The sequence below is a fragment of the Thermobia domestica genome, chromosome 10, assembly GCF_964235325.1.
Source record: "Thermobia domestica chromosome 10, izTheDome1.hap1.1, whole genome shotgun sequence".
NCBI lineage: Eukaryota > Metazoa > Arthropoda > Insecta > Zygentoma > Lepismatidae > Thermobia > Thermobia domestica.
Genome location: NC_137463.1, coordinates 95,875,434 through 95,903,056, shown reverse-complemented (window position 1 = coordinate 95,903,056; position 27,623 = coordinate 95,875,434). Strand labels below are relative to the sequence as shown.

The 27,623-nt window shown below is 35.0% G+C and overlaps 1 protein-coding gene across 4 annotated transcripts in view; it reads right to left on the bottom strand.

The window, feature by feature from the left end:
- Nucleotides 1–27,623, bottom strand: part of LOC145662578 (homeobox protein PKNOX2-like) — a 482,520-nt gene that overhangs the window by 53,782 nt on the left and 401,115 nt on the right. For all 4 annotated transcript variants that reach the window (XM_081728277.1, XM_081728280.1, XM_081728278.1 and 1 more), the window contains exon 2: nt 2,748–2,947. In XM_081728277.1, the coding sequence (XP_081584403.1) occupies nt 2,748–2,917 (170 nt within the window). In that variant the 5' untranslated portion in view covers nt 2,918–2,947. The remainder of the gene's footprint in view (nt 1–2,747; nt 2,948–27,623) is intronic.

The window sequence follows — 27,623 nt, the reverse complement described above, 5'->3', positions numbered from 1 at the left end:
CTTTAATATGTGCTCTGCTTGTCATACAGCGTATTTGAAGCCGATATTCTAATTAACCAAAGCCCAATTTTATACATATATATCCTATCAATACTTGCCACATCTCTTGTATCATATCATCTAACAATCAGGAGTGGAGAAGCAAAAAAAAAATAATAATAATAATAATAATAATAATAATAATAATAATAATAATAATAATAATAATATTTTTTTTTGTGAATGTCCATAAACGGAAATCGCCCAATAACTATGACAATTGTTTTCACTAGCTTGAGTAAAGTATACAATCAGAATTTCTTCGCAGCATTGGCAACCATCTTTGCTATTACGCTTGCATGGCAATCAGCTTATCAAACTTCTATAGTTCTTCAACAGGAAAAAATGCACCGACATCACAGATAGTTCCTATTTTGTATATGTTTCGTGTTTTGCGTGCAAATGAATCAAATTACACTTCCTGAACTACAGAAATGTGTATATTTAAGTTTATAAGTTTCGTTAGGTTAGGAATGCATTATAAATAGTTTGCGAACTAATTTTCTTAGTGATAAGTGACGTCAGCAATATTGTCAAAATAAAGACAATGTAACAAGAATTATCAGAAAATATTGCTTTTACGTAAGATTAGTTTTATATACACAACTAGGTTTTAATACTGAGAGTACAGATGAAAGTATTCATTGTGAGTACCTTAAAATCCGAGATTTCACAAACGTTTCATGATGCTTACAATGATACTCTGTAGCGAGCAGAATAAAAGTAGTTACGGAAAATGATCCAAGTTAACAACGGTTAATAACAATGTGTAACAGAGTATTGCAAGTAATGTGTTCGTTTTGAAATTAAAAATCACTTGTCAAGCATGAGAAGTGGCTCTACAGATTATCGTGATATCCGAACCACTTGTTCCCGCTGGCAACTGAACCCGGGTCTTTCGCAACAATTTTACTGAATAACTTAAAAGGCACTGAAGAATAACAAAAATGTAAAAAGTGACTCAAGTACTACTTGCAAAATGTTATTAAGCAAACCATTAGTATTTCGTAATCTTTCCTTATAGACCAGAAATTTGGTTACTCCAGTTTATAACATGGGGGCGAGGTGGCTCAGTAGTAGAGCGTTCACAATCCGGTGCTTGCGGTTTCTGGTTCGATCCCAGCTCGCGCCGTGTAAACAGGGTGGACAAACACCGTGCTCGTGGGTTTTCTCGGGGTTCTCCCGTTTCCTCCCACTTTCTTCATTCTACCATTTCACTTATCTCTCATTGTCAGCGTCTCCTTTAGCCTAACCGGTATTACCGTGGGACGTAAAACTTAAAGATTTCATTTCATTTCATTTCTAGTTTATAACATAAAATGTATTGGATATCCAAATTAATACATAGGGCCGGCCCTAGGCAATTTGCTGCCCCGTGCGACGGCATCTTTGCGCCCCTGTTCTTTTTCCAGAAAGAACAAATCTTAAAAGCTACGATTCTAAGTATGATACCCCATCATGAATAACGAAGAGGAAGGAAAAGGCACTTGCACTAAGAAAGACTTAAACACTACAAATGCAATATTGTGTTTTTTCTTTAAATAATAACTTATTATATTAGTGACAGATAAAGCAAACACACCTGCAGAGGAAATATAGTAATCCTTTTTATAGAATTCAATATCGAGCTTCAACTTCAATATATCTGTTTGCAATTCCAGTGGAACTAGCTCTTTTATCTTTATTTCTTGAATTTCCTTCTACATCTCTCTCAAAATAAATAAATAAATAAATAAATAAATAAATAAATAAAAAAATAAAAATAAAAATAAAAATGTCTCCACCTTCAATGATATGGAACTTGTTTTGACAAAGACAAAGCTAGTTTTCATTTCAAAACTGTGATAACTAACTAAATGGAAAGGTATTCGCTACACTGTTTGAAAACTGAATTCTTGTATTTGACAACAATCAAGCAATCCATGCTGGGATTTGTTTGACCATTTGCTTTAGCACTGTCCATGTGGCTTAATCATGATTTATGAATGTAGTATTCAAATAGAATGTCAGCTTAGTAAATTTAACTACCATGATTATGAAATCTGTTTACAGTCTACTATACATGTAATTGACACTTCTTGAATTTAGTTATTTAGTTAATCTTAGATATGATTATCTACAAAGAAGTATTTGCAAGATAAAAATCATAAAATACACTAAGTAAAATTTGTAGCAGAGGCATAGACAACTTCGCGAGACGTATTTTGGTCAAACTTGTTAATGGGGCAGACTACCAAATATTTTTCAAAAGCTAACAATTTTTCTTTTGCCCGTGTTTCGTAAGTGAAAAGAGATAATTAAATGTAACTTACCACAATAATAGAATGTTATTCTACACCCGAAAATACGAATCGGAAGAATAATTAGTATTGCCATCCATAGAAATTACAGTGTGGCCAGAATTTGAATTACCCAAAAATCTAGGTTAAGGCAGCGACTAGAAAAATGAACTCAACGGTAACTGATGACTTATTACATTGTCTTTGTTCCTTGTTAACTACTTTTTAAATAATATTTGCATTTATTTTGTAATAACTTACATAAGTTAATACAAAATAATTAGTACAAAATAGCTTAGAGAATAGTTTAAATTAAATTTAAGTCATTAAGGAATCTTACTTTGTACATCTATACGTTCCTACAAGTAGCTACTCTGGAGTAATTTAAGTTGATGTGATCTCAGCAAACACATGGAAACCATTACTTACTTGTAGACGGCTCTTTTATCCGCTTCGAATTGCGCCTGATCCTGGCCGTACTGATTGTCATGGGCTGGCAGTTGCTGGGTTGTGGTCATGGCTAGCCCTGCGTCTTGTTGTTGTTGCGTCTGTTCGTAGCCCGGTGTCACCATTGTCACCTGCCCACTATCCTCTTGCATACTTCACGCTCCTCCTGCCAGCCGCTCCATCTGGTCACAGAAAGAAAAAGAAATCAATCCGTTACCTTACATCATCTTAAGATTGTAGTCTAATAAGTAGGATCAGTTATATTGAATATATATGGATCATCCAGAAAGAAAGTTTCAATCTGAATAAAAAATACACACACAAAGTGTAATAGAACAGAACGTTTTATAGATTACTCACGTACAGGCCTTGGACTATGATTAAGGATAATTGAAGACTCACTGTAGAAAACAATGTTAAGTACCACCATGAAATTGATTTACTTATTTTATTTTTTAAATACGTTTATGCCTTAGTTAGATTTTTCATACTTCGTTATATGGTAGGTTGTACTTCTAAACAATAGTATTTTCTATTTTGTGAGGCTTGGGCACAATATACTATCTTTTGTCTCTACTGTTACAGTAACTATTGTTTATGGCACTTACATTGTTTTCTACAGCAAGTCTTCAATTGTCCCTGTTAAAACACTTATCACAAAGAGACACTATATTTTGTATCCCCACATCGAAGAACGACGCTGCCTGCGATGATAATCAAGTGGTAATAGCTTGCTTAACAGCATCGTCAACACCGAAGCTCTAGCCAGAAAAGAAAGCTTTAAGATGAATTTTTTTTTTTTTTAAAAATGGATGGTAATCAAATAAGGCGCAGTTGAGATTATTCGGGGAAGAGGACATGTTTTCTAGTCAGAATTTTTAAGGAGTCGTTGCGTAGCAGTACGAGAACGAGAATTACCATGAATGAAAACATCATGCCTTAACATACCCTGTTGCTTGTTTGGATTGAGCAGCATAATTTTCGCAGAGTTTTTGCAATAAGTGTAGAAGTACATGTTTTTTTCTCGCGCTTCATACTCAGCGAATGTCTTGATTTTCTTCAACATAATCGGAACCGGCTACGAACCGTCTGCTCTTCTAACTTTTTTTTAAAAAAAAAAAAAAAAAAAAAAAACTACTCTGTCATTCTAAGAACAATTTGCAGATACACCGGAAGTTCTATAATTTCCTTTTCTACACGTTATGGTCGAACTACAATCAAGTAAACTGAAAGTGGAAAGTATGCTGATGTCCTTGTGAATGGTGCTGCCCAAGGGACAAGATCTGGGGTGCAAGTACAGTCTGTCTCGAAAGGTATATTTATTTCTATTGTTACTTTTTAATTTGGAAGCAAAGCGGCAGAATTCGACTACGGTGGACACGAGAAAGTATGAGAAACGATACTTGCCTATGCGTTATATCATTTACCGGGATGGGACAAAGTAAAAAAAAAAAAAAAAAAAAAAAAAAAGTAAATTAACAGTGTTGAAATCTGTTCCATTTTTGTTTTGATTTATATGAAGAATTATTTTCCTGTTTCCTTTGAAATAACTGCAATTCTAATGGTTACATTTTAATAGATTCTCCTTCAAATCTATTTTTTAAAAAAACCCTCACTTTGTGGAAATTAAATTTTGTTATATATAAATATCATATCTAATAATCACACATAATTTGAGCAATATTAAACCTATACACTGTATAGCGTAAATTGGTTTTCAAAAAGTAAGAGTCATTCAACCAGATTTAAAGAATCAGTAAAATCAGATCATTAAAATTCCAGTTCACTGCAAAGAAAACAAAAAATATGCTCCATGTAAATCAATGGGATAAAAAGGCGGTATAGACACTCAACACCATTAATTCTGATCTCCATTTTCGCATCCGGACTAAAATGAAGGGGGATTAGGGATTAGATTTCTGCGCTTTCGGCACCTATGGCCATATTAGCCCGTTACAATGAGGAGTGGCGTTCCTCGGCGATCACACTGCCTGGTAAACTAGAAAGGAAAAAAAGGAAGGAAGGAAACGGTCTGGGACTATTATGTTAGGTACCATCCCGGTATTTGCCTGGTATGAATGAGGAAAACCTCATTCAGGATGGCTGGCCTGAAAAAGGCATTACACATTTTCGACCGAGTGTCCCCACCGGGGATCGGACTCGGGACTGCTCGCAGGCTAAAATGAAAATGCAATTATAAATGAAACTACTTTTACAAAACGAATAGCAAAAGATAATAAATAATATTCAGAACTATTCTACCAAACTATTTATTTTTTCCGTAAGTAGAAGCTTTGCTTTCTATATAATTCAACACAAACAAACTATTTTCTGAGCAAAACAATATATTCACATTTAAAAACTATATACGTGAGACAGTTTCGCCAACTAACACTTTGGCTTCATCAGACACTATCTCTGATGAGATAGTGTCTGAGTGTCTGTGTCTAATGATGGTGTCTGATAGTGTCTGATGAAGCCAAAATGTTAGTTGGCGAAACTGTCTCACGTATATAGTTTTTAAATGTGAATATATTGTTTTGCTCAGAAAATAGTTTGTATTTATTTTTTTCTTCATGTTTTTGATTTTGAAATGCAATTCAAAGTAATACTTACTAATTTTTTTTTCAATTTTACAGATCTAATCAAGTGTAAAAAAATTAAATCCGAAATAACATATTTTAACAAAACTCTTCGAAATCTTTTTTTTCCCTCAAAATAAGATATTATTAATGCTGAGCAGCCACAATTTGTACGCGTGATCTCATGTTTTAGAATTCTCTGAGAAATGAGAAAATTACTTGAAATAAGATTTAGAACTTCGAAAACATAAATGTAGAAACAGGTCATAAGATAATAACAAACCAACAGCCATTCTGCGAGACACGACCGTGAATTAACACCGAATCAAATACAAAAACTAGTCAATAAATTGAAAATTTGTATTCCAATTTCTTGTTTCCTCGATCAAACATATATGCAACCCACCAATCAATGCTGTACATCACGGATGCATAACATCTAGGCGTTATTCGAATGCACGATGGAGAGAAACAAATGGACATTCCAATGGTCTGACACGTTTATATTTTCTACATATCGGAAAAAATGAGGTTTGAATGTCCGTCCTTCTCTTCATTTATATGTATGAGCATTAGGGTTACCGAAGAAACTTTGTTTTTCGGGATCATGTTACCCTTAGTGACAATTTCTGGCCGAATAGAGTTAATATATAGAAAAAAATCAAACCGATACATTAGTTTGTTGATGAGCCGATACTGTCTTGAAACTCGAAAAAAATACTACAATCGTATTTCTTGAAGAAAAAATAATGCATTCTAATATATACCGTGTTACCCTAAGTAACACAATTGTTCTCGAAATAGTCCAAATATAATGCAGAAAAAAATTCAGAATAATACCTTAAGTTTTGCTACCGCCATCCAATTGAAGTGAGGAAAAAACCGATAAGTTTATTTATTAGTAAAGATTCTGAGAAAATGTTTAAATGTGTTGAATATTTTCTTGTTAGGTATCATACACAATTGAATAAAATGTAAATAAAATGTACGCAAGTACGCAAGTAAAAACATATGAAAGTTTTTTTTATACATTTGAAAAGCGTAAAAAACTTAACATTTGCAGAAGATGACAGATATAGCATTGTAGTTTCTGCATCTCTTCGCTTATTTCCTAGGAAATTTATTACATTGGAAATAACCTAGAACTCACCACGAGGAGGCGACTCCAATTCCAGTTACACTCCTTTCCACTCCTATATTCATATCTATTTTAAACTGACAGATTACTAATTGATTTGGTACTGTACAATTAATCCAATGATAATGAGAAATCCATGGTTTAATTATCTCGATAATTTACTTTTGGCAATTATATCGAACGCAAATGCGGCCATAATAATACTTGGAAGAAGAATTTTAAAAGTAAGAACATCGTCTTCACCTGTTAATGTAAGCTAATTCAAAGTATTCCAAGTTCCTGAGGTCTAATTGGACACGAAAACATACATTTATATGAGAAAATTGTTTGACTGTCTTAACAGATACTACTGACGCAACAGCTAAGAAATGATACACTGCGCCATAATATAACCAATGCTGCAGTTGCAAACAAAGATATACAGTTTTCCTTGTCATATTCAAGCAGTAGAGTAAATGGTAATGTTGATGACAGAAGTGGTATTTTCTGTGTTGTGTTCACACGCTCATCATGGCTTTATCTTGGCAACTTTAAAATCACGGAAGCAGATACCTCAGTTCACAAAGTAATAAGACTGAAATTGAAAAGTTAGTAACTAAACGTAAACACTAAATAATACTTTAGAAATCAGTAATCTGCCAACACAAAGTTACATATGAGTGTAGGAGTGGTAGTGAAGTCGTAACTCAAACTGCAGCCACCTCCTCGTGGTGAGTTCAAAATCTACATTGTTGTATCTCAGTCAATTTTCTGCAACTGTTAAAATGTTACGCTTTTCAAGTGGATAGAAACTTGTATACGTTTCATTTTATTTACATTTTACTCCACTGCGTATGATACCTAACAATAAAATATCCGTTAATACATTTAAACATTTTTTCTGAAATCTTCAGAAATATACCGTTTATCGATTTTTCTCCACAATGCAAAGGGATAGAGGTACCTGAAAAACCTGAAGCATCATTCCGATTTTTTCAAGGTTATATTTGGACTATTTCGAGAACTGTTATTACTAAATGTAACATGGTTTAAAGTTATAAATTTTCAGAATTTCAAGCTAATTGTGGCACCTCAAAAAACTGAGGTATAAATTTTTTTTCGATATCTAATGAGAATTGTTAGTGTATAGGTCTTTAAAGCAGGAGGCACAAGTTCGATCCCAAGAAAGATCATGTGGTTCGGATTTCACACAAGCTGTAGATTCATGTCTAATATAGATTAGATGCTGAAAGGGACGTTAAACTCCGAGGCAACTAACTAATTAAAACTACACCTTTTACTACATATTAAAACTAATTTTGAAACTTGAGAATTTTATAGGAACACAAGGGAAATTCTCCATATACCATAAAATAAGTGTAATTTACTGAGAGGATATATATATATATATATATATATATATACAGTGGCGGATCCAGGATATAATCAAGGGAGGGGCTAAACCATAGTTTGCCGTTTTAACCAGTGTAAAGCAGGATTGAAGCCCATTTTATCCAGTGTAAACCTGAGCGTCAAGGGGGGGCTATAGCCCCTATAGCCCTCCCCTTGGATCCGCCACTGTATATATAATATTCTTTTCTTGAAAATGTGGTTCTAACGATTTTGTTACCATTTTATTAGCAAATATGTTATTGAAAACCACACAGTATGAACTATTCCTTTCTATTGGAAGAATCACTGCAATCTATAAGGAGGGAGATTTTCCGCGGTCGAATTTCTAGAAAGCAGATCCAAGATTCTGTTCATACTTAGTAAATAATTAGTTAATAAAGAATCCGACCATATAACAATCTACTTCTCTCGGAAAAATACAAAAAGGATAATTTGCTAACATTATATTAAGTTGTATATGATTCGAGATTAAAAAAAAAAAAAAAAAAAAAACGAAAAAATTAAGTTAGTACTTTTGCCTTTATCTTTTGTTTATTTATCTATAAATATTTATTTGTTACTTCTTACTTGCAATATTGCGAGAACAAATACAGAACAAACATTTTTACATTAAAAAAAGCCAAGAAAGTTATTTCCTCTACTTTTCTTTTTCAAAAACTATTAAATTTAACACATTATAAACCAAAATATTTTCCACTGTGAATAGTTCGTCGGATTCCAAGTTGGTAGTTTCCAAAAGTTTGTGTAAATCTAATAGTGTGTTCGGAGTTGTGTATACTGCAAAGTCAATCACAGACATTTTTGTTTTTGTATCTAGTAATGGTACACGACGTTTTGCTTAACTAATTTTAGTTTATATCTGAATAGGCTTCCAGATAGACAGAAACAGAGGGAAAATAATCCTATATTTTTCTTAGCTTGATTTACGGCCTTATTCTATTTTCATATCTTATATCTGTTGGTTGATGGTCTAGCTCTACTAAATATAAATATCTAGTTTAATACTGAGGAATATTTTTGTAAATGATTAGCCACGGAGATCGTACGTGGGGAGCTTATGAAGGGCTGTTGCGCCGCCCCATATTCAACAAAGAAGAAAAAGGAATAATAATATTTAAAAAAGAGTTTTATGTTTTAAGAGTGTATTTTTAAAACGAAATAACTGCAATTTTCCTCTTTTCATAACTTAGTAAAAATTTTGAAAATTAAGATTCTTCGGATACTATACAGGGTGATTCAAGAGGAATATCACATAATTTGTGAGGTGATTCTACTTGAGAAAATAAACCGAAAAAGTCCTATGAACATGTTTCCGATTTTCGATCGTTACGGAACTGGAGCAGGTTGAAAACCACACATTCATGAATGAATATAAAGACAAGTGTGAATATTACTTACCGAAATGCTGTGTAGGTGTTGTGGTGGACAGAATAATGTGGGACAGATGACTGATCCATCCTACAAGATGTGTTCAAAAAGTCCCCCACTCATCTCAATGCACATGTCAACGTGTTGGAGGGTGCGTTGTGTTGCCCATCGAACATAATCTCGGCGGGCTTTAATGTGGACAACAGCGTTGATGATGCGAGCGACAAATTGTTCATGTGTATCCACCTTCGTATCGTACACATCACCCTCTAATCAGCCCCATAAACAGAGGTCTAATGGAGTAGGAGGGTAATCTGGGAGGCCAGTTAATAGGTCCGCCACGGTCAATCCAGCGTTGAGGAAATGTGTTATTCAGATACTGGAATACTTGTCTGGTACAGCTAACCGGGAAACGTCTATGGTATTCTGTCACAGCCGCACAGGCCTCCCATTACAGTACCCGCACACAAACATGTCTGCGTATTCTTCATGGGTGAACGTATGCGGCATGTTGGCACTTACGGACACAATGGACTTGCTCAATTAGATAATACTCAAGCACGACACGCACACGGCCTCACGACTGCTCATTGATCAAACCCACGATTGCACACTGGGTACACTTGCAGCTGTTGCCTCGGTGCGACGTCACAGTGCTGCCATCTGTTGGAAAAAACCCACATCTCTTGTAGGATGGTTCAGTCATCTGTCTCACCATTATTCTGTCCACCACAGCACCTTTACAGCATTTGGTAAGTAATAATTATACTTGTCTTTATAATCATTTATGGATGTGTGTAGTCTTCTACCCGTTCCAGTTCCGTAACGGTCGAAAATCGGACACATGCTCATAGGAATTTTTCGGTTTACTTTCACATGTAGAATCACCTCACAAATTATGACATCCCTCCTGAATCACCCTGTATAAATAACAATAGTGCATATGCCTGTAATCACGTACAAAACTGAACGACAGTATCAAAAGTCTGTTTTACAATGCTTTCGGACAATGACAAACAACAGTTACGTGTTTGACTCAATAAGTAACACAACATGTAAGACGAACATTGGAGTTTTGTTTCAACAATTTAAGACTCCCTTGAGAATACCTGGACACGTGGACAAGCTCAGACTTACAGGTTCTGTATACTAACTATAGGGACAGCTCAATGTTTTCACGAGCCTTCATTATTATTCCCTTATGTTTTCCCAAAGTACCATTTGACAAAGGCAGCGGGAACTCCTGATAAAATGAAAAAAAAAAAAAAAATCCTACCCTTACCAGGAATAAGACATGGATCTTCTGGCGATGGACATGGATCTTACCGATTACGTCCCACCTTTCGGGGCAATTCGTCGTGTCTTATTCAATAAGGAGAGCTGCTGCACACATGGATAGGAACACTTTGGATATAGCAGAATGTTTTTTTTTTAAAAAAAAAAGAAGAAGAAATACACTCCTGACAAGAAATGAGTGATTAAATTGCTAGTGAAAATGGTTTGAAATTAGGTGTATGAAACGAACAGATAAAATAAACCAAATATTAAAATTGGCAACACCAATTAATTATTCCGAATATAGCTTGTAAAACTGAAATCAACAAATCTGGAAACTATATATTTTTTTTCTTTTCTTTTTAACTTACGAACATCTACATCTTCAATGTTTCAAGGCAAGTATACGTATACGTTTAGCCTTGCAAAAGTAATAAATCATAACACGCGGGCAATCGTGATGAATCAACATTAAAAAAGAAAACGAACACTTAAAAAAAAATCTGGGGCGGAAAGTGCTAAAAGAAACATGAAAAATATTTCATGTTCCTTGACAAGAACCGGAAGTACGGTAATGCAACTGAAGCCTGCATTGCTCTTCAAGTATAACACATAGTGTTCGTTTGCGCTTGTGTTTTTTTTTTTTTTTTTCCTCTACCTTCGAAATACTTAACACCAATGAATAATTTGAATAAATCCTTAGCACTTAAAACCAATTTCCTGGTTTCTTATATACGAATATGCAAAGTAACTGCAATTTTCTTTAGTTCCTATAAGAAACAAAAAGCACGCGAAATTTTAAAACAATATTTTGCATAAGTGGAATTCATACTTACACTGAATATTTAATATCAATTTATGATCGAAATAAAAATCAGTTGGAACATGACCGCAGTGTATTTAAAATCATACAACACATGAACTATGTCTGTGAGCCTCTAAGCTTAAAATAGAAAACTTTGGACTGAAAAAATGCCAAGATGAATACAAAATAAGGGTGGATGAAAGTACAAGGATGTTATGGATGGAAGTGCCTCCAACACCTTGGCAATATCACACTTTTCATTAGTATCTCACATAAAGAATACTTTCGTTTTTCTTTCTTAACAGCTACCTCCACCTGCACTGTAGGTTTCTAAAAGATAGACTGATTTATTGCTTAGGCCTGTGACTAAGAGAAATTCTATTCACATAGCTCCCGTCCGCTATTACGTAAACAGTGCTTGCCAGAAGAGTCCAAATTTATAGTCTGTAATATTTTCACAAAATGTTACTTATTTAAGAATGTTTTGTCATGGAACCATGCGAAAACGGCTGAATCGATTGAAATGAATTTTTGGATATAGTTATCACCTACCTCGAACTGGGTTTTTATCATGTTAGTTCATTAAAATGTATAAGGGGGGAGCGGGCTCATAATTCTTCAGAAAATAAAAAATGAGCATATCTCGAAGCCCTCAAACTACGAACATAAAAATCGGTATACAAACTCATTAAAATCAAACTGTGTGCCAGCGTTTTCGAAAATGTTCGTTTTAAGGGGGATTTGTATCATAGTATTATGTTCCAGCATAACTCTGGAACCTCTGCAACAATTTCCCGAACTTGTTACATATACACGTATGACTTGAAATATGGAAACAAATCTTGTAGGGGCAATACACCTCTGGCATCCCTATGACAGTGGGAAGGGGTGACATGTAAAATTAATTAAAAACGACCAATATTGGTGTCGAATCCATAGTTTTTTTGAGGGGGATCACTGAGATGAATAGTGACTTTCCTGATGCCGTTTAAGTCCAACTTCACCCCACATCGAATAGAGAATGGGTTAGGTGTAGAAAGTGCTTGATATGTAAAAACAATCGAAAACGACCAATGTTAGTATCCGATCCATAGTTTTCGGAATCGCTGAGATGAATAGTTTCACTCCAGATGCCATTTAAGTTCAAGTTCAGCCCATTTCGATATGGGATGAGAAGGGTGAGAGTTGAAGCTGTGAACCAAGACATTGCAGATTTTTATCGTAACGATTTCATTCAAATGAGTATCCTAACGGTAGAAGAGGGTGTAACTTCCCAAAAACATATTCTCCCCGTGTGAAGAACTGACATTTCAGCTAATGAACTGGAATTTTACTGTTTCTTTTTCAAATATATTTAAATGTCTCTTTGTTTTGTGAGGATTACATTTTTGTGATGTATAATTTTAATATTCATAAATCAAAGGAGATTTTTAAAAATGGCTTTTCCCACCTATGATAGTCATAAAAAGTAAGTCAGTATATCATATGAAAAATATTCTAGCTATTACATATATATATATATATATATATATATATATATATACGCAAACAAATATGGTCGTTGATATTCTGCCAGTTTAAACTTTTTTTTTTCGAAATTGCAACAATTTTAATATGAGGTCTTTCATGAACCATTATAAAAGACTAGTTATACAAAGGTAAGTTCATAAGTATTAATAATTCCACAATCCAAACAACAGTCGATGTATACGCCATGATCGACTGTAAGTACAAAGTCAAAATGTCCCAAGATGTAATACGGTAAGCCAACTATTTAACACGAAGGCCACCATTCCGTCCGTATTTTCAGTTATTTTTAGTGGTAGTGATGACGAGTGCTCAACAACATCTGATACGTAAACTGTTGCTGTACGAGTTCAAACTTAGGCATAACGCTGCAACAGCAACGCAAGCATTCATCATGCGAAAGAGGAAGATGCAGTGAATCAACGCAGTAACTCGTTGGTTCTAGAAATTTCATGTCGAAGAATAGCCAAGGTCCGGCTGCTCCAGGGTAAGAGATTTTGAGGTTATGATGATATGATACGCCATTCAGGAAAATTCATCTGGCAGCACACGATGGTTGTCAAATCAAATCGGCATGTCCTAGTCCTCTGTAGTGCGTCACCTTTACGAGAGAACTCCATACGAGCTGCCGCGTTCTGACACACGAGCTGACGACAGCTTAGGCTTAGGAGAGTGGATATGTGCCGACAACTGCTGCAAAATTCACGTGATGTCCGTTTGCTGAAATGGAATGTCACATGCGACGAGAAATGGGACATATTCTCAAATCCGAATATGTAAACACAGTGAATGAGCAAGGGCCAACTTCCAGAACCTGTCTGTTTCTTGCATCAAGTAATGCTCTCTGTGTGGTGAAATTATGAGGGGGTAATTCACTTCGAGTAATTCCTAACAGTCAGATGTATGGGACACTACGGCTAAACTATCCTGTTGGTGAAACAAAAGCGAGCCCTGCTGCAACAGAATAACGCAAACCCAAAACTGGTTCGAAAAACGCAACAAGAATTCAGGAACTTGATGGCATCGAACTGATGACCATCCCACCATATAGTCTTGACCTTGCTCCTTGAATTTCTACCCGTTTCGGTACTGGCGTACTTCCTGAAGTCACTATGCTTCATCAACCAGCAGGAAGTGTAAACAACAGTGATTAACGTCTTTGTCTACACGGACAAGATGTGGTATCTTGACGTGGAATCGAGGAACTGGCAGGAAGACGGCTGCCGACATTTCAATACAAGAGGTTAATCTGCTTTGACTGTACTGTAATAAGTTCAGATATGTTGTGTACCATAATATTGTAAGATTTATGACTCAACCTTGTAATAAGCTTATCAAGAAGCATTCATGTAGCGTGGTTTATAAAGTACGTCAGATTAAAATTATTGTTGCAAGTTCGAAAAAAAAAATCCGTCTAAACTGGGAGAATAATATTGAGGGACATACTATTAAATATTTTACAAAAGCTAACAATTTTTCTTTTGCCCGTTTTTCGTAAGTGAAAAGAGATAATGAAATGTAACTTACCACAATAATTGAATGTTATTCTACACCCGAAAATACGAATCGGAAGAATAATTAGTATTGCCATCTATAGAAATTACAGTGTGGCCAGAATATAAATTACCTAAAAATCTAGGTTAAGCAGCGACTAGAAAAATGATCTCAACAGTAATTAATGACTTATCATGCTGTCTTGGTTCCTTATTAACTACTTTTTAAATAATATTTGTATTTATTCTCTAATAACTTACATAAGCTACTACAAAATAAATAAGTTATTACTTGCATGAGAATAAATTTAGCAATGTTAAAATTGTACATAAAATTTTTCAGGAAGTATATGGGATATTTAAAGAAAATTTGAAGATGAAATCAATAAAATTACATAATTAAAATTCTAGTTCCATTAAAAGAAAACAGGAAAATGATTCCATATAAATTAATTGGCTAAAAAAAAAAAAGAAAAGAAAAGAAACAAAGATTAAACAGGTATTCAACGTCTGGTTGTGGGACAAGTAATGCTGATGTCTGTTGTAGCCACGGGAACCGTTTTTTATAGTATTTTCTTATTTCCCTTCCAAAATAGTGTGTTTTCTTGGCCCAAAGATGGCATTGGATTTTTTTTTTTTTTTTTTGTAAACAGTCCCAGTTTCCAACTTTCACCCCAAAGACAACCGTTAAGAAAGTGAGAAGGGGGAAGAAGTGTCCTCGCCGAGCGAAGAGGGTTCGTCGCGCGAGGAACAGAAGGGAGCAGAGATGGACAGTGCGCGGGTGGTTTTGTGTAGTGCATAAAATTAACATTCAATATTGACATAAACAATCAAATTTCTCATCATGCACATTGCAATACAACAATTGTGTATCAAGAACAATCAGCGTAAATGCTTATTTGGCAATCAAGAGCAGTAGTGCAAGACAATGCGTTTTTATCACGTCAATTTCGTGTTTCAATTGTAAGGAAAGAAACAAACAACGAGCAAGTGAAATAATAGATTCAAGTTATATATTTAGCTAACTTTATTAATTTACAATTAATATTCATATATTTCTTTAATTGACTTATATCTGTTATTCAACTTATTATATATGTGATAAATTAAATTACTATTGAATGCAAATGAGATTATTATTCAACTCGCGTATCCGTGGATGAACCTCCTAGGAAATACAGTTCTGTTTATAATTTAACACTGGTCCTCGAACTATTGCTCATCAATCACACATACCAATCATAACGAACAGGAACAAAGAACAATTTTAATCAAGATGGCTTGACTGCAATATTCTAATTACAGAATAAGAAAAAAAGCGAGTCAGCAGAATGCGTTCAGTACAATTGTTCCATATTCTTGTGTATTTTATGGATTTTAAATTCTTAACAAATAGAAATACAACGTTCCGAAGCACACATTAGGAAGTTATATATTCTCATGTAAGTTATACAAATTATGAAGATTACACGGGGAAAATGGAGGTAAGTCAGTTGTTTATGATTTTACACAATTGACCTGTTTTCCTGTAGGTGAAATCTTTAGCATTAAATTTCTTAGTGACTAACTTTCTTCTTACTATGGGATTTAGTCCATGCAAACTACATCTTTCAGGCTACATTATTCTGGTGTTAGCTCATTTTTGACAATTTTTTGACTTACCTCCTTTTCCTCCTGTATTCTTCATATTAATAATGTTAACAATATCTTTAATGAACAATGCTATATAAAAATATCAAAATTATAACATTATTTATTTCAAAGCAATTTAATTACGTGTCATGCATCATAAACTATTATTAACAATACATTTTTCAAATCCTCGTTTATTTTACTCGATATTAAAAATCTGATAATATCCCAGAAAGAACATAATAATTTAAGATATCAACACAAACTAACGTTAATTTGACTTCTAATAATACAAATCAAATGTACAGAATAACATTCTCAAACAACCATATTAAATAAATAAAGTATTATTTATGTTCACGCATAATATGATTTCTAAAAAACATATTAGCACGCGTTTCTAATCCCATTTACCTGTCGAACAATGTTACTGACAGCAACGTTGTGTTTTATTGTATATGGAAAAATCAATAAAAATACGCAGAAAGAGCGATTTATTTAAATAAATAACAATAAAAATTTTATTATTGTTATAATATTGAAAATTCTTATTTTTTATGATTAATTAAAGTCGCTCAGGCTTCTGCTTGCTTTACATTAACTCTTATTGCTGCTTACTGATAATATTTTGAATATAAATCAACAACGTAAGTGTTTCATGTTTCATTAATTTATTTTCCCAACAATTTCAATTCTCTATACGTCTTTTTCAAATACTGTATTTTTTACATGATTAATAGGAATTAACTTTTTAAAAAGAGAAAACTAGTTTAAGATTCAAAGTTTGCGTATAACAGTACAAAGAAGGAGAAAATTAAGAACAATGCTGTTTAGCACAAATTTACACAGCCTAGGTAGGATTCAACTAGTGCTAAGCCACTTAGAGCATAAAAATCACCATACAGGGTCCAGCACAATGCTTCTTGCGGGCCCTTTTTCAAATTGGTCACCGTGCGCACTGTATGTACAGGCGGCGCTCGAGTCGTTTATCCTAAACTAGAAAAAGTTAACGCCATTTTAGTTGCGAACATGACGTAGAGTAGGGAGCATTGAGCGTTTGTGTTAGTCCGAACGGGAAAGTTCCGAGGAAACCAAGGAAACCATATTGTTATGGGTATACAATTTCCAACAGCCTGATTCTGCAATGAAACAGAAATCTCCGAACAGAACACGTCTAGCAGTGAAACGATGTGACGGCCTGGTAAAAACTTGGTCCTACGTCAGAAGGGAAATCTCTAGGTAGACGTCGTAGCCCTTGGGCAGCCAAGAATATCGCATCAGAAAGACAGGTTATTATCGGATATTTATGGGGTTAACCAACCTTCGTCTAGCTCTGAATTTTGGCTCTGTGACCGGCCTAAGCTTGGTGTGACTAAAAGACAATCACCTCTGCTGCTTCACGGCGCTGTCGTGCTAATTAACTGTTTATCCTTTCATACTGTACATATTCTGCAAATTTGGACTCCCTACGATTCTCCTCGGAGTTACATTTTAAATGATATTTTTATATATACGAGGTGGTGGAATCATGGCGATTACAGAGATAGCCATCTTGTAGGAGACCTCGGAAGAAGAAAAAAATGTATATTAAACATAGGGCGGAAAATTCGTCCCTCCAAAAGTATAAGTTGCCGAAAACGACGGGAAATAAACCCTAAAGCTCCATAGTTCGGGAACTATGGCACCAGTCGTAATCGTATGTAGGAATTACCCAGAAACTAGTATACGCTCTATTTAAATATCTAGGTTTCAGAATTCTCAGTAAAGGTGCACCCAATTATAGGTGTTTCCAAACAACACCGATAACGTTTGGGAGGTGATTCCTGACACCAAGATAAGACAAAAAGTATAGAACAATCTGGGTGTAGAAGTTCTTCCTTTCGGCGCTATGACCAGTCAAAAATTTATCGGAAAAATGCAAAAACAGACATAACTCAAGAACAAAATATCGGATTAAAGACAGGTAAAAGGGAATGTCCATTGTTTTTAGTTGTAGATTCCATTAACGTACAACTGGACGTGGTGCAGGGGGTGGCTCAAGGATGACCCCTAAAGAAAATGGAGAATTCCTGAAGTATTTTATCGAAAGTTGAAACAGAATAATCAACAATAATGTGCGATATTTCAACGAATAAAAATCACTCTACATTGTTCAAGTTAGAACAGCACTGCTAAAATTCAAAAGAAGAAGAGATACATATATTTGACGCATCCACTTTATATCAGTACATACTAAATTCTCGAAGAAAGAACTGAAGTGAAACGAAGTCTTTAACGTCTTATGTTATGTCTTTCAGGCTAATGAAGACGGATGAAAAATGAAAACTAATTATTACAAAAGAATTCGTGGAATAGAAGAAAACAGGAAATGCCCGAAAAATCTTATGGGCATAGTGATGTTCACTACAAACTCTCATAGTCTGAGATTGAACAAGAAATCGCTCACACTAGAAATGAGTATTCTATTACTGAGCTACCGTGCCTTTCGCTTCGGAGGAAGAAATACAGGGTGTCCGAGAAGTCCTTCCCTGATTACAGAAATTGATAACTCAGGCTAGAAGTAAGATAGAAATATGAAACTGGTGTTGAATTGTTTACAAACTATAAAAGTTTTGGTCACATCAGTACACTTCCACATGAGCACCCTTGGTAGCACGTAGCACATCTAGGCGATATTCAATTTCCATCCACACATTAGCCAATATCACTGGAGGGATCGATGCAACGACCGTACTACAAACCTAAAACAAACAAAATTGAGACTTGGTAAAACAGAACAAATCTAATACAGACAAAAACTTTTATAGTTTGTAAACAATTCAACACCAGTTTCATATTTCTATCTTATTTCTAGCCTGAGTTATCAATTTCTGTAATCAGGGAAGGACTTCTCGGACACCCTGTATTATTCCGATAGATGTATCGGTCAAGTTTGATAAACCAATGTATAAAAAAGTAATGATGCTCAAAATGTCGAATTTGTAGCTTTATCGTTCGGAAATGGCAACTGCATTTTTTTAATCTTCTATTCTCAATTGGTGGGCCGCGTCCCTCCAGGGATCGTGAACAGATTGTCGATGGGTCGCCCATAAGTTCGTTTTCAGTACATTCCATTATTGTTATTATTTGCACAGAAGAAGTGGTCGTATGGGGCTAGCGAAAAGGCTGTTCTTGTGTTCAAAAGGCTCAGAATTCCTGTTCTAAGTTAATTCTAAGAAAATGCAAATTGAATGAATAGCGCATACAGACATTTAGGAGATTGAATTTATGAGTCTTAAGCATTACTAGTCATATAATGGATAACGAACTAATTCACACAGTTTGTTAATGGTGAAGGGATGGGGAAATAGTATTCTACAATGCCGAAATAAAGTAGTTCATAGCAAAAATGCAATAGTTTGTTTCACGCTTGTAGGAGTAAAAACGTGAAACGTACCGTGACGAAATACATCGCAGCACGCGTTATTTCGTGGAGTTGATGATTCCTAACACTTCTAGTTTACTGCCGAACCACTGTAGTCAAGGCTTACCTTCTGCGTCTACTTTGAACCCCTCTTGAAGCCAGAGCACATCTGAAAATTCTACTGAGAGCATGTCTGGGAATATATACTGTAGGCAATTCCTTGCACACCTACTGCACCATAAAATACGAATTTTTGGATTGCGTACGTATGACTTCCTTTACGCTGATATCGACCAGCACCCCAAAGTTTTTCGAATTTGAGACAGTGCGTGTTGAAATTTAGCTTTTCTACGATTTTGGACAGGCCTAGCTTTCAAACTAAGCAATTTCCCCCACTGGTCCATATGATATTTTTCTCTTATTTTGATGTGAGGAATCACCTCTTAGAATAGTGTATATATATAGTAATCGTACACTAATTAAAAAAGTTAAACTTTACTTTATCGGAGAAGAGATTTCTCCTCTCTTTCCCCAGCAAAAACTGAAGCGACCTACTGGTTCGATTTCCGGTGGGAAAGCATTAAACGAATTACGTGGTTCGGATTCGGATTCCACCTGAAACTGAGGTTCACGTCTTATAGTTTCGGTTCTGAAGAGGGACGGTAAACTTCAACACGCAAAATAATAATAATAATAATAATAATAATAATAATAATAATAATAATAATAATAATAATAATAATAATAATAATAAATGTACGTAAATGGTGATACTGAAACAAAGAGAGAAAGAAAAAGGAAAACATCGAGAAATCTCTCACACAAAATATTGTCGTCCTAAACTCACGTAGGCTAGGATCAAGCTCAGAAGCGTTCACACCTAAACGACTCGAATTCTATCATATCCCGGAAGTAGCGTGGTTTTGCCTTCTGCGCGTCGACTCGTTTAGTTATAAAGTAACAACTTGTGTGTACGTGTTCGACCGGGGAAATCGAAAAGGATAATTCTTATCTTACCCTGGTGTTTGCCGAGCGATCTGAGGCGTTAGGCTAACGATCGCGAGGCGAAACCCATCGGGGGTTCGAGCCCATCTGAAAAGCGTAAGCTTATTTTTAACTGTCGTCGAAGTTTCTGTGTTCGTAACCCTGTTGTATTGAATTAAGTAGTAAATTAAAGTACTTAGATGAACATGGAGACAAATATCTTTAAAGTTGGAGCGATTTTTTAAAAAGAAAAAAGTGGTTAGGGCGCGCCTTTTGTGCATACGGTCTCGAACTCGACTTCCGGTAAGAGAGCATTAACATTTTAACGCAATGTGTTGGGTCAAATTCCATCTTAAACTGTAGGTCCATGTCTCCTATAGCGTCGGTTCTGAAAGTGGATAAGAAAATGCAAAATTCCAATCTAACCAACTACAATCTTGGTCCTTCAAGAGCCGCTTCTATTTATAATAATGGCAGACACTGGCTATTGAATTCGAGACAAGCATACTAAAAGGATGAAGCTTCGATCTCTTTCTTTTATTCTGTTCCGGTGTTGATCACACTTCTTCTATGCGCTGCTAATTGAGTGAGGACCACGACTTGACGTCAGAGAGCGAGAGAGAGAGAGAGACATAAACAAAAAAGAAAGCAAAAGAAATACAGGAAGATATCACACTTTATTACTAATTCTGTTTTTGACTTCTAATTTGTTGTTTCCAGTTCAATTTATTCATAGCGGTCGAGAGAAATTAGCAGTTATTTCCGTTTATTTGCTGTTTATCTATCTTTTACACACATCGCGTCCACAACGATGTTTGCAGCTACTTTCTAAACAGCTATAAATCTCATTGTACAAACTCCAACATCACGTGTTTCTAGTAAACACTTAACTGACAGTTTCTCTCTCTCCTTTTTAAACAGCATCATATTCAATATGAGTCCTTAAGAAACAAATAAACATTGCTCACATCTGCTAGTACAAAATCATAATACAAGTAGCCAATAAACAAATAAATTAATAATATCAGTTACTAACTAATGCCAAAAGGTTCATTAATAATATAACCTTCCGACCGAAAATAAATCATACTAGGCTAAAGGGAATTAAAAAAAATATATATTATAAAGCAATTTGAGTTTATAACACCAATTAAGCTAAGTAATTAATCTAAACACAGATCTCGATTACCCAACTGGTTATTATGTGTCTGTGCTGTGTTGTTAAGGGCTCGATTTCCGGTAACATTATTTAAGATTCATCGTTAGACTTCTACGTCTAATGTAATCTAAAATGGTTCAGTGGTACAGTTCTCAACGATGATGCGAAAGCTCCCTGGTTCGATCCCAGACCATGTGAGAGTTTTCTCGAAGTTTTCCCTGTTCCTTCCACTTTCACTTTTCCTTTTTTCCATGCCCGTCTTGCCTTCTTTACCTTGAAATGCAAAATTTCGGATAAATACAGGTTTTCATTTTTTCCAGTACATACTTTCATCTAGTTTTACTACAGAAAAAAAAAACAGATTTCCTCTCGCCTAGCCTTTTCTTGCACTAGTTCAGCGTTTCCCAACCTTTTTCAACTTGTGGCACACAGTACAGGTGTAACTTGATTTCTTGCGGCACTCATATATTATTATTATTATTATTATTATTATTATTATTATTATTATTGGTAAATATAAAATACAGTGGTATTTTTTCTCTGTAATTATTGATCTCCTCACAGAGAAGAAAGCTCGATCGCTGGTTTTCCCCCGTGATAAATCATTATGCAAATTTTACATTCTAATTTAAAACTTGACAACAATTGCAATGAAATACAGGACTCAGGTTTCTAAAAATACAATTCCTTTTTCTAAAACTGTATCCAACCTTACACAAAGAAGATAAATCACTAGGCTAAATAATGAACGAACAAACAAATAAATCTCTTACTTTTAAAACACAAATGTAGGTAATTTGTGTGCACGTTTGCTTTGTCGAAAGGATTGAATAATATTTTAAAATTTCAAGTTACGAAATTGTCTGCAACAATAAACAAGCAATAATGGTCATAACAATGATAACAAATACTTTTTTCAACGTTAAAAATGTACAGAAAAGTAAGTCAGTATGAAACTTGACATTTTTTCCTATGTCTTGCAATTTGATTACTATAAAATTAATAATTTTGTTTCAATTTCTTCGCGGCACACCAGCGGCCCACTCGCCGCACACCGGTTGGGAAACGCTGCACTAGTTCTATTTCGTCTTCTACTTATCTCCTACGCTTAACGGGGCCGAAAGTTTTTCTGGTTCCGATCTCAGTACCTAAATAATTGTTTTAATTGGGTGTGCTTCGGGAAGAGAACTGAAATACATTGTTCATACCGGTTTTCTTCACAAAACCGAAAACTACAATTCCGTCCGAAATACATTTTGACATAATCTTTACAATCATGGTTACTTCAAGATCATTTCAAGCTGCAAACGATGTTGAACACCTGTGAAATGACAACTCGTGTGAACCACTTACAGCGGTTGTTTACAAATATATTTCTCTCTTCTCTCTAATTTCACTTCCAATTCAATATTGTTTCCGAACCGAAAACCAGAACTAATTTTCTGCTCAGAAAACTAATTTCGATACCGAGTTCAAAAATGTCATCATAAAATTTCATGGTTCCGCGCCCGAAATCATTTTATGAACAATCAGTTCCGGTTCCGGGACCGAAACCCAATAGAATCAATTTACGTCTATGGTTCCAGTCTATTCAATGCTAGTGCCATGTTGCTATTTCCATTCCCCCCCTCCTCAATTGTGAATTGTAAAGCGAAAGTTAAAAGTGACGGAAATATATTTATATCCCTTTGCTTCAGAACGTAATAATTTCCGAAAGAATCAGACAGCTCTTTTCCTATTCAGACCGTAATGTTCCCTTCATTAAGACGCATGTTCATGGTCTCAATTTTATTTTGAATCCTGCGTTCTTCCCAAATATAACGAGTCTTACATCTATAGGCATTTGTTACGGGTCGTCACTACGCTCCACATCACTTTTTTTTTTTTAATTATAGTAAATAACGTAAAGACAATTTTAATAAAATAAAAAATTCGTAAAATGAGCCAGATTGTGTTTACATACTTTTCAAAAAAATAATAATTGATTCCAGGTTTCTTCTTGCCGGCTAAAAATTTGGATGTGAATTTTATTGCGTCATAACTGTCAGTAAATTTCTACACTTTATAAGGTCTTCAAAGCAACAATCAATTCAACATGCTGATCACTTGCGTCTGTACGGGTTCAGGCTTATTATTTTCAATGTGGCTCGCGCTCACTCATCTCAATCAGGTTCACGCAATCTCAAGCTTGCAGTCGCTCAAGCTCGGGCTCGCTATTCGCAATGAACTCGCACTCGTGTTCACTAGCTTCGCAGCGGCTCAAGCTCGCTGGAACATGGACTCTGGCTCTCTCTATCCGCTTATGGGAATCGTGCTCACACGGACTGGAACTTATTTCTTGAGTCCGAGGGCATGAGATACAAGCTCGCTAACTTAACACCACTCAAGGAGTTCTGCCGAGACCCAAATAAATGATAGTCGGATATTGCCAGGTCCCGTTTATATAATAGATGCATTAGAACTTCCAGCCAAACTATCTCAATTTTTGACGGGTCATTAAAAATGTATGCGGTGTGATGTCAGCATAGTATACAAAACTCTGCCCTTTATGTTGATCAGTTCAAGCCATTTCTTTTTGACTTACTACGTGCACTCGCACTAATTGCCGATAATACCAAGTGTATCGTTCAGTCCGGGGCCAACAGCGCATGATGAACGATGCCCTTCCAATCGCACCAAACCCGCGTTATAATTTCCCTCTGCGTTAGTGTGGGTTTTGTCATATACTGTGGAATTTCTCCTCGTTTCGACCATGATCTTTCTCGCACATTGTTGTCGTCAGTACTTGTCCACTGCTTCACAAATGGCCCGAGTTCATTATGTTTCAGTACAGATTCGCTGATAGAAATTCGATCGAGAAATATTTTTTAGTCAGATTACGTAACATCCAAACATCGTGCTTATTTTTGAAGCCAGCTTTTTCTAAATAGTTTAACATTGCTTGCTGATTAATGTTTAGGTTATTGGCGACGTCATAACTGCTCACATGCTGGGAGTATGCTCGACTTTTGTCAGAATATCATCCAACTTTGCTGTGATTTGTCGCTTACTGCAAGAAGCATCTTGGATATCGAAATCTCCAGAACGAAAGTGACTGAATCATCTTTTAACTGTTGCTTTTGATAACGTATCTTGCTCATACCCAGCAAAAGTTTCTTCACAGGCTTGTGTAGCCTTGCGCTTTGATCGAGATAAAATTGTCAGATGCAGCGCAGGTTTGCGGAAAGTTCACTGATTTTCCCGTCGTAATACCTTACGTTTAATTATTGCAATTCCAAAACATTTTGTACATCTACTAGCTTCAACTGCCAGCTGTCAAATGACGTTAGGCCTGAGCCGCTGCTACTCATACCGTGATATTTGGGATACTAAGGCTATCTCGTGCGCAAAAGACTCAATACTTTTAGATTACCTGATTTAAGAGTAAACAACAGAAGATATAGGGGGAAAAGATTACAAAGCGATGAAAACTCTGGCTCAGGTTATGGAAGAATAGACAGTTATATCAAACCAATCATAATTACTGACCCAATAAAAGCAGAGAATAAAAACACACTGAGGAACACCCGTTATCCAGACAAAAGTATATTGTACAAATATACGGAATCCATATATTTACTACGGAAATCTCTATGGAACATACGTTATCCATTTGCTACATACTACTGTCTTTTTCCCGCTTAGATGTTATATTATACAGTTGCAGGATGTCTGATAACTAACAGTCTTGCGTACATTATACACGTATACGAATGTTACATACGTCAGCTGTATGTCCCATCTGAATATGAGATCTTTACCGCCTATATACAGCCATACGAAAAGTACGCACACATGGAACACTTATACCGATAATATTATAAAACATGCGTTTTCAGTTATACGTTTGCTGCAGGATGTTGTATATAGTCGTACTTTAAGTCTAAAAACTACAGGATTTACGCATGTAACCTACGTTTTTACGTACGCCACATACGTTTTTTTCTGTGCAAATTGTATTTTGTATTTTGGTATTCTATGCAAATTGTATTTTTTCTGTGCAAACGACATAGTTTTCAAAATTATCGTATTATTTATTGCTATTGAGTTATTTACAAAAGATAGGAAAGGAATAAGTGGGAACTGTAGTGATGTCTATGGACAATTGGTAAACCGTACTATTATATTCTTTCTTTTCAACATTTTAATTTATAATAATATTTGGGCGTTTTCAAATCGACAAGATAAATATTAATTTTACTTCCTTACATGAAAATAAAAATTATGTTCAAAAATGGAAACACTAATTACCGTACATCCTCTATACATTCAACTACCGAATTCTAAAAAAAAATAAACAAGTATTAATCTTCATGGAGAATGCATAGTGTTCCCTTTATTCATCTGCATACTGGTACAGGTTAAAGCAAGGAAGGCACTCCACGCTGGCTGTACCTCCGTCGGGAATCAAAACTGGGACCTGGCCCGCAGTCCGTGGGCAGGAAGATTGAATAATGGATCACTTCATAACTAGCACATTGATTTAGTGAGTTCTCCACGGATGGGAAAATCTCTGAATTGCATTGAACAATTCATCCCCGAAGTGCAATACGCATACCGTTTTGAATACTGAAAGAGGAAAATGAATGGAATACCAAACAGGGAATAAAGAATTATATAATTTTAGTCAAAATAATATTGAAGAGGAAGATCATAACCTAAACCATGTAGGTATGTTGAAACTTTTCCTATATTATATGTAATTCAAAATTATTTTTTCCATAATCATACTCACACACACACACACATATATTTTATATATATAATCTAGACATCAAGACACGTAAATCTAGACATCAAGAAATATTCAGAATCCTGTATGAACGTCATCTTCACTTCTCACACGACATTGTATATAGTACAATACCGATTATACGTTCCAGAAAAAACACTATATACACACAATGCATTTAAATCCTCATTTAAGGAAAGCCATATTAGTAAATTTCCCGTATTTACGAAAACAAGTATGGAAGAGATCATTCGCAGGAAAAATTCTTGCATATAATTTTTAAAAACAATAATTAACTAATTATAATAAGCACACAAACAATTCTTGCAATGCTTGATAATAAAAAAAAATCCTAAAATATCTAGCAAACAGAATCAGAAGATGGGTTGCATATAACTAAGGAGTTCAAAGCTTTTTGTAGCCAGCTTTCTCCAAATGGTTTATTGGTAACGGATGTTTAGGTCATTGGTCATCTCCTGCCTGCTTACATGCAGGTATTGAACAACTTTTGCAAGAATATCATCCACTTTTTTTGTGATTGGTCAAATATTGCAAGGAGCGTCTTGGACATCCAAATTTCCCAAATGAAAGCCAATGAACCATATTCTTTCTTTGGCTGTTGCTCTTGATGACGTATTTGGCTCATAAACAACACAAATTAATTACAGTACATTTTAAAAGAAAAATAATATCCTTCAAAACGCATTAAACAGAAAATAATAGTAAAGCAATTAAAAACAGAAATTTAGTATTATTATTATTATTATCCATAATCTGTTTTAAGTTGTACCAAGCCAGACATATTAATACCTCATAAAATTACTACCGAAATAATTATTAATTTGTTCGACTTAGCATGGCTTAAAAAAATTACACAATAGTAAAAAATTATTTTCTGGTGCTAACTGATTTGTTATTGTTCTTTTCTGCTTATAAATACTTCTATTACTTTCTGCCTTTTACTGCTTTTTTTTTTTTTTAAAGTCAGTTCATTTAAGAAGAAACAAGTATTTATTTTTGCTTTTAATTTCAGTACAGTATTTTTTTCAATCTTGGGAAGGCAAAAACCTTAATAGTGTAGATATTTTTAAAAACAATAGGTTAGATTCAGGGGTCTTCCAGGTGGCTCGGTGGCTCAGTGCTAGAGTGCTTACCTCTGGTGCATGGGGTCCTTGGTTCGATCGCCGGTCAAATAAGTTTGTGCTGAACGACATGTTCGTGAGTTTTCTCGATGTATTCCCGTTTCCTCCCACATTCTTATTCCACGAATTCTTCCATCATTATTCACTTGCCTTAATTATCGTCTCTCTTAGCTTCAACGGCGTCTCT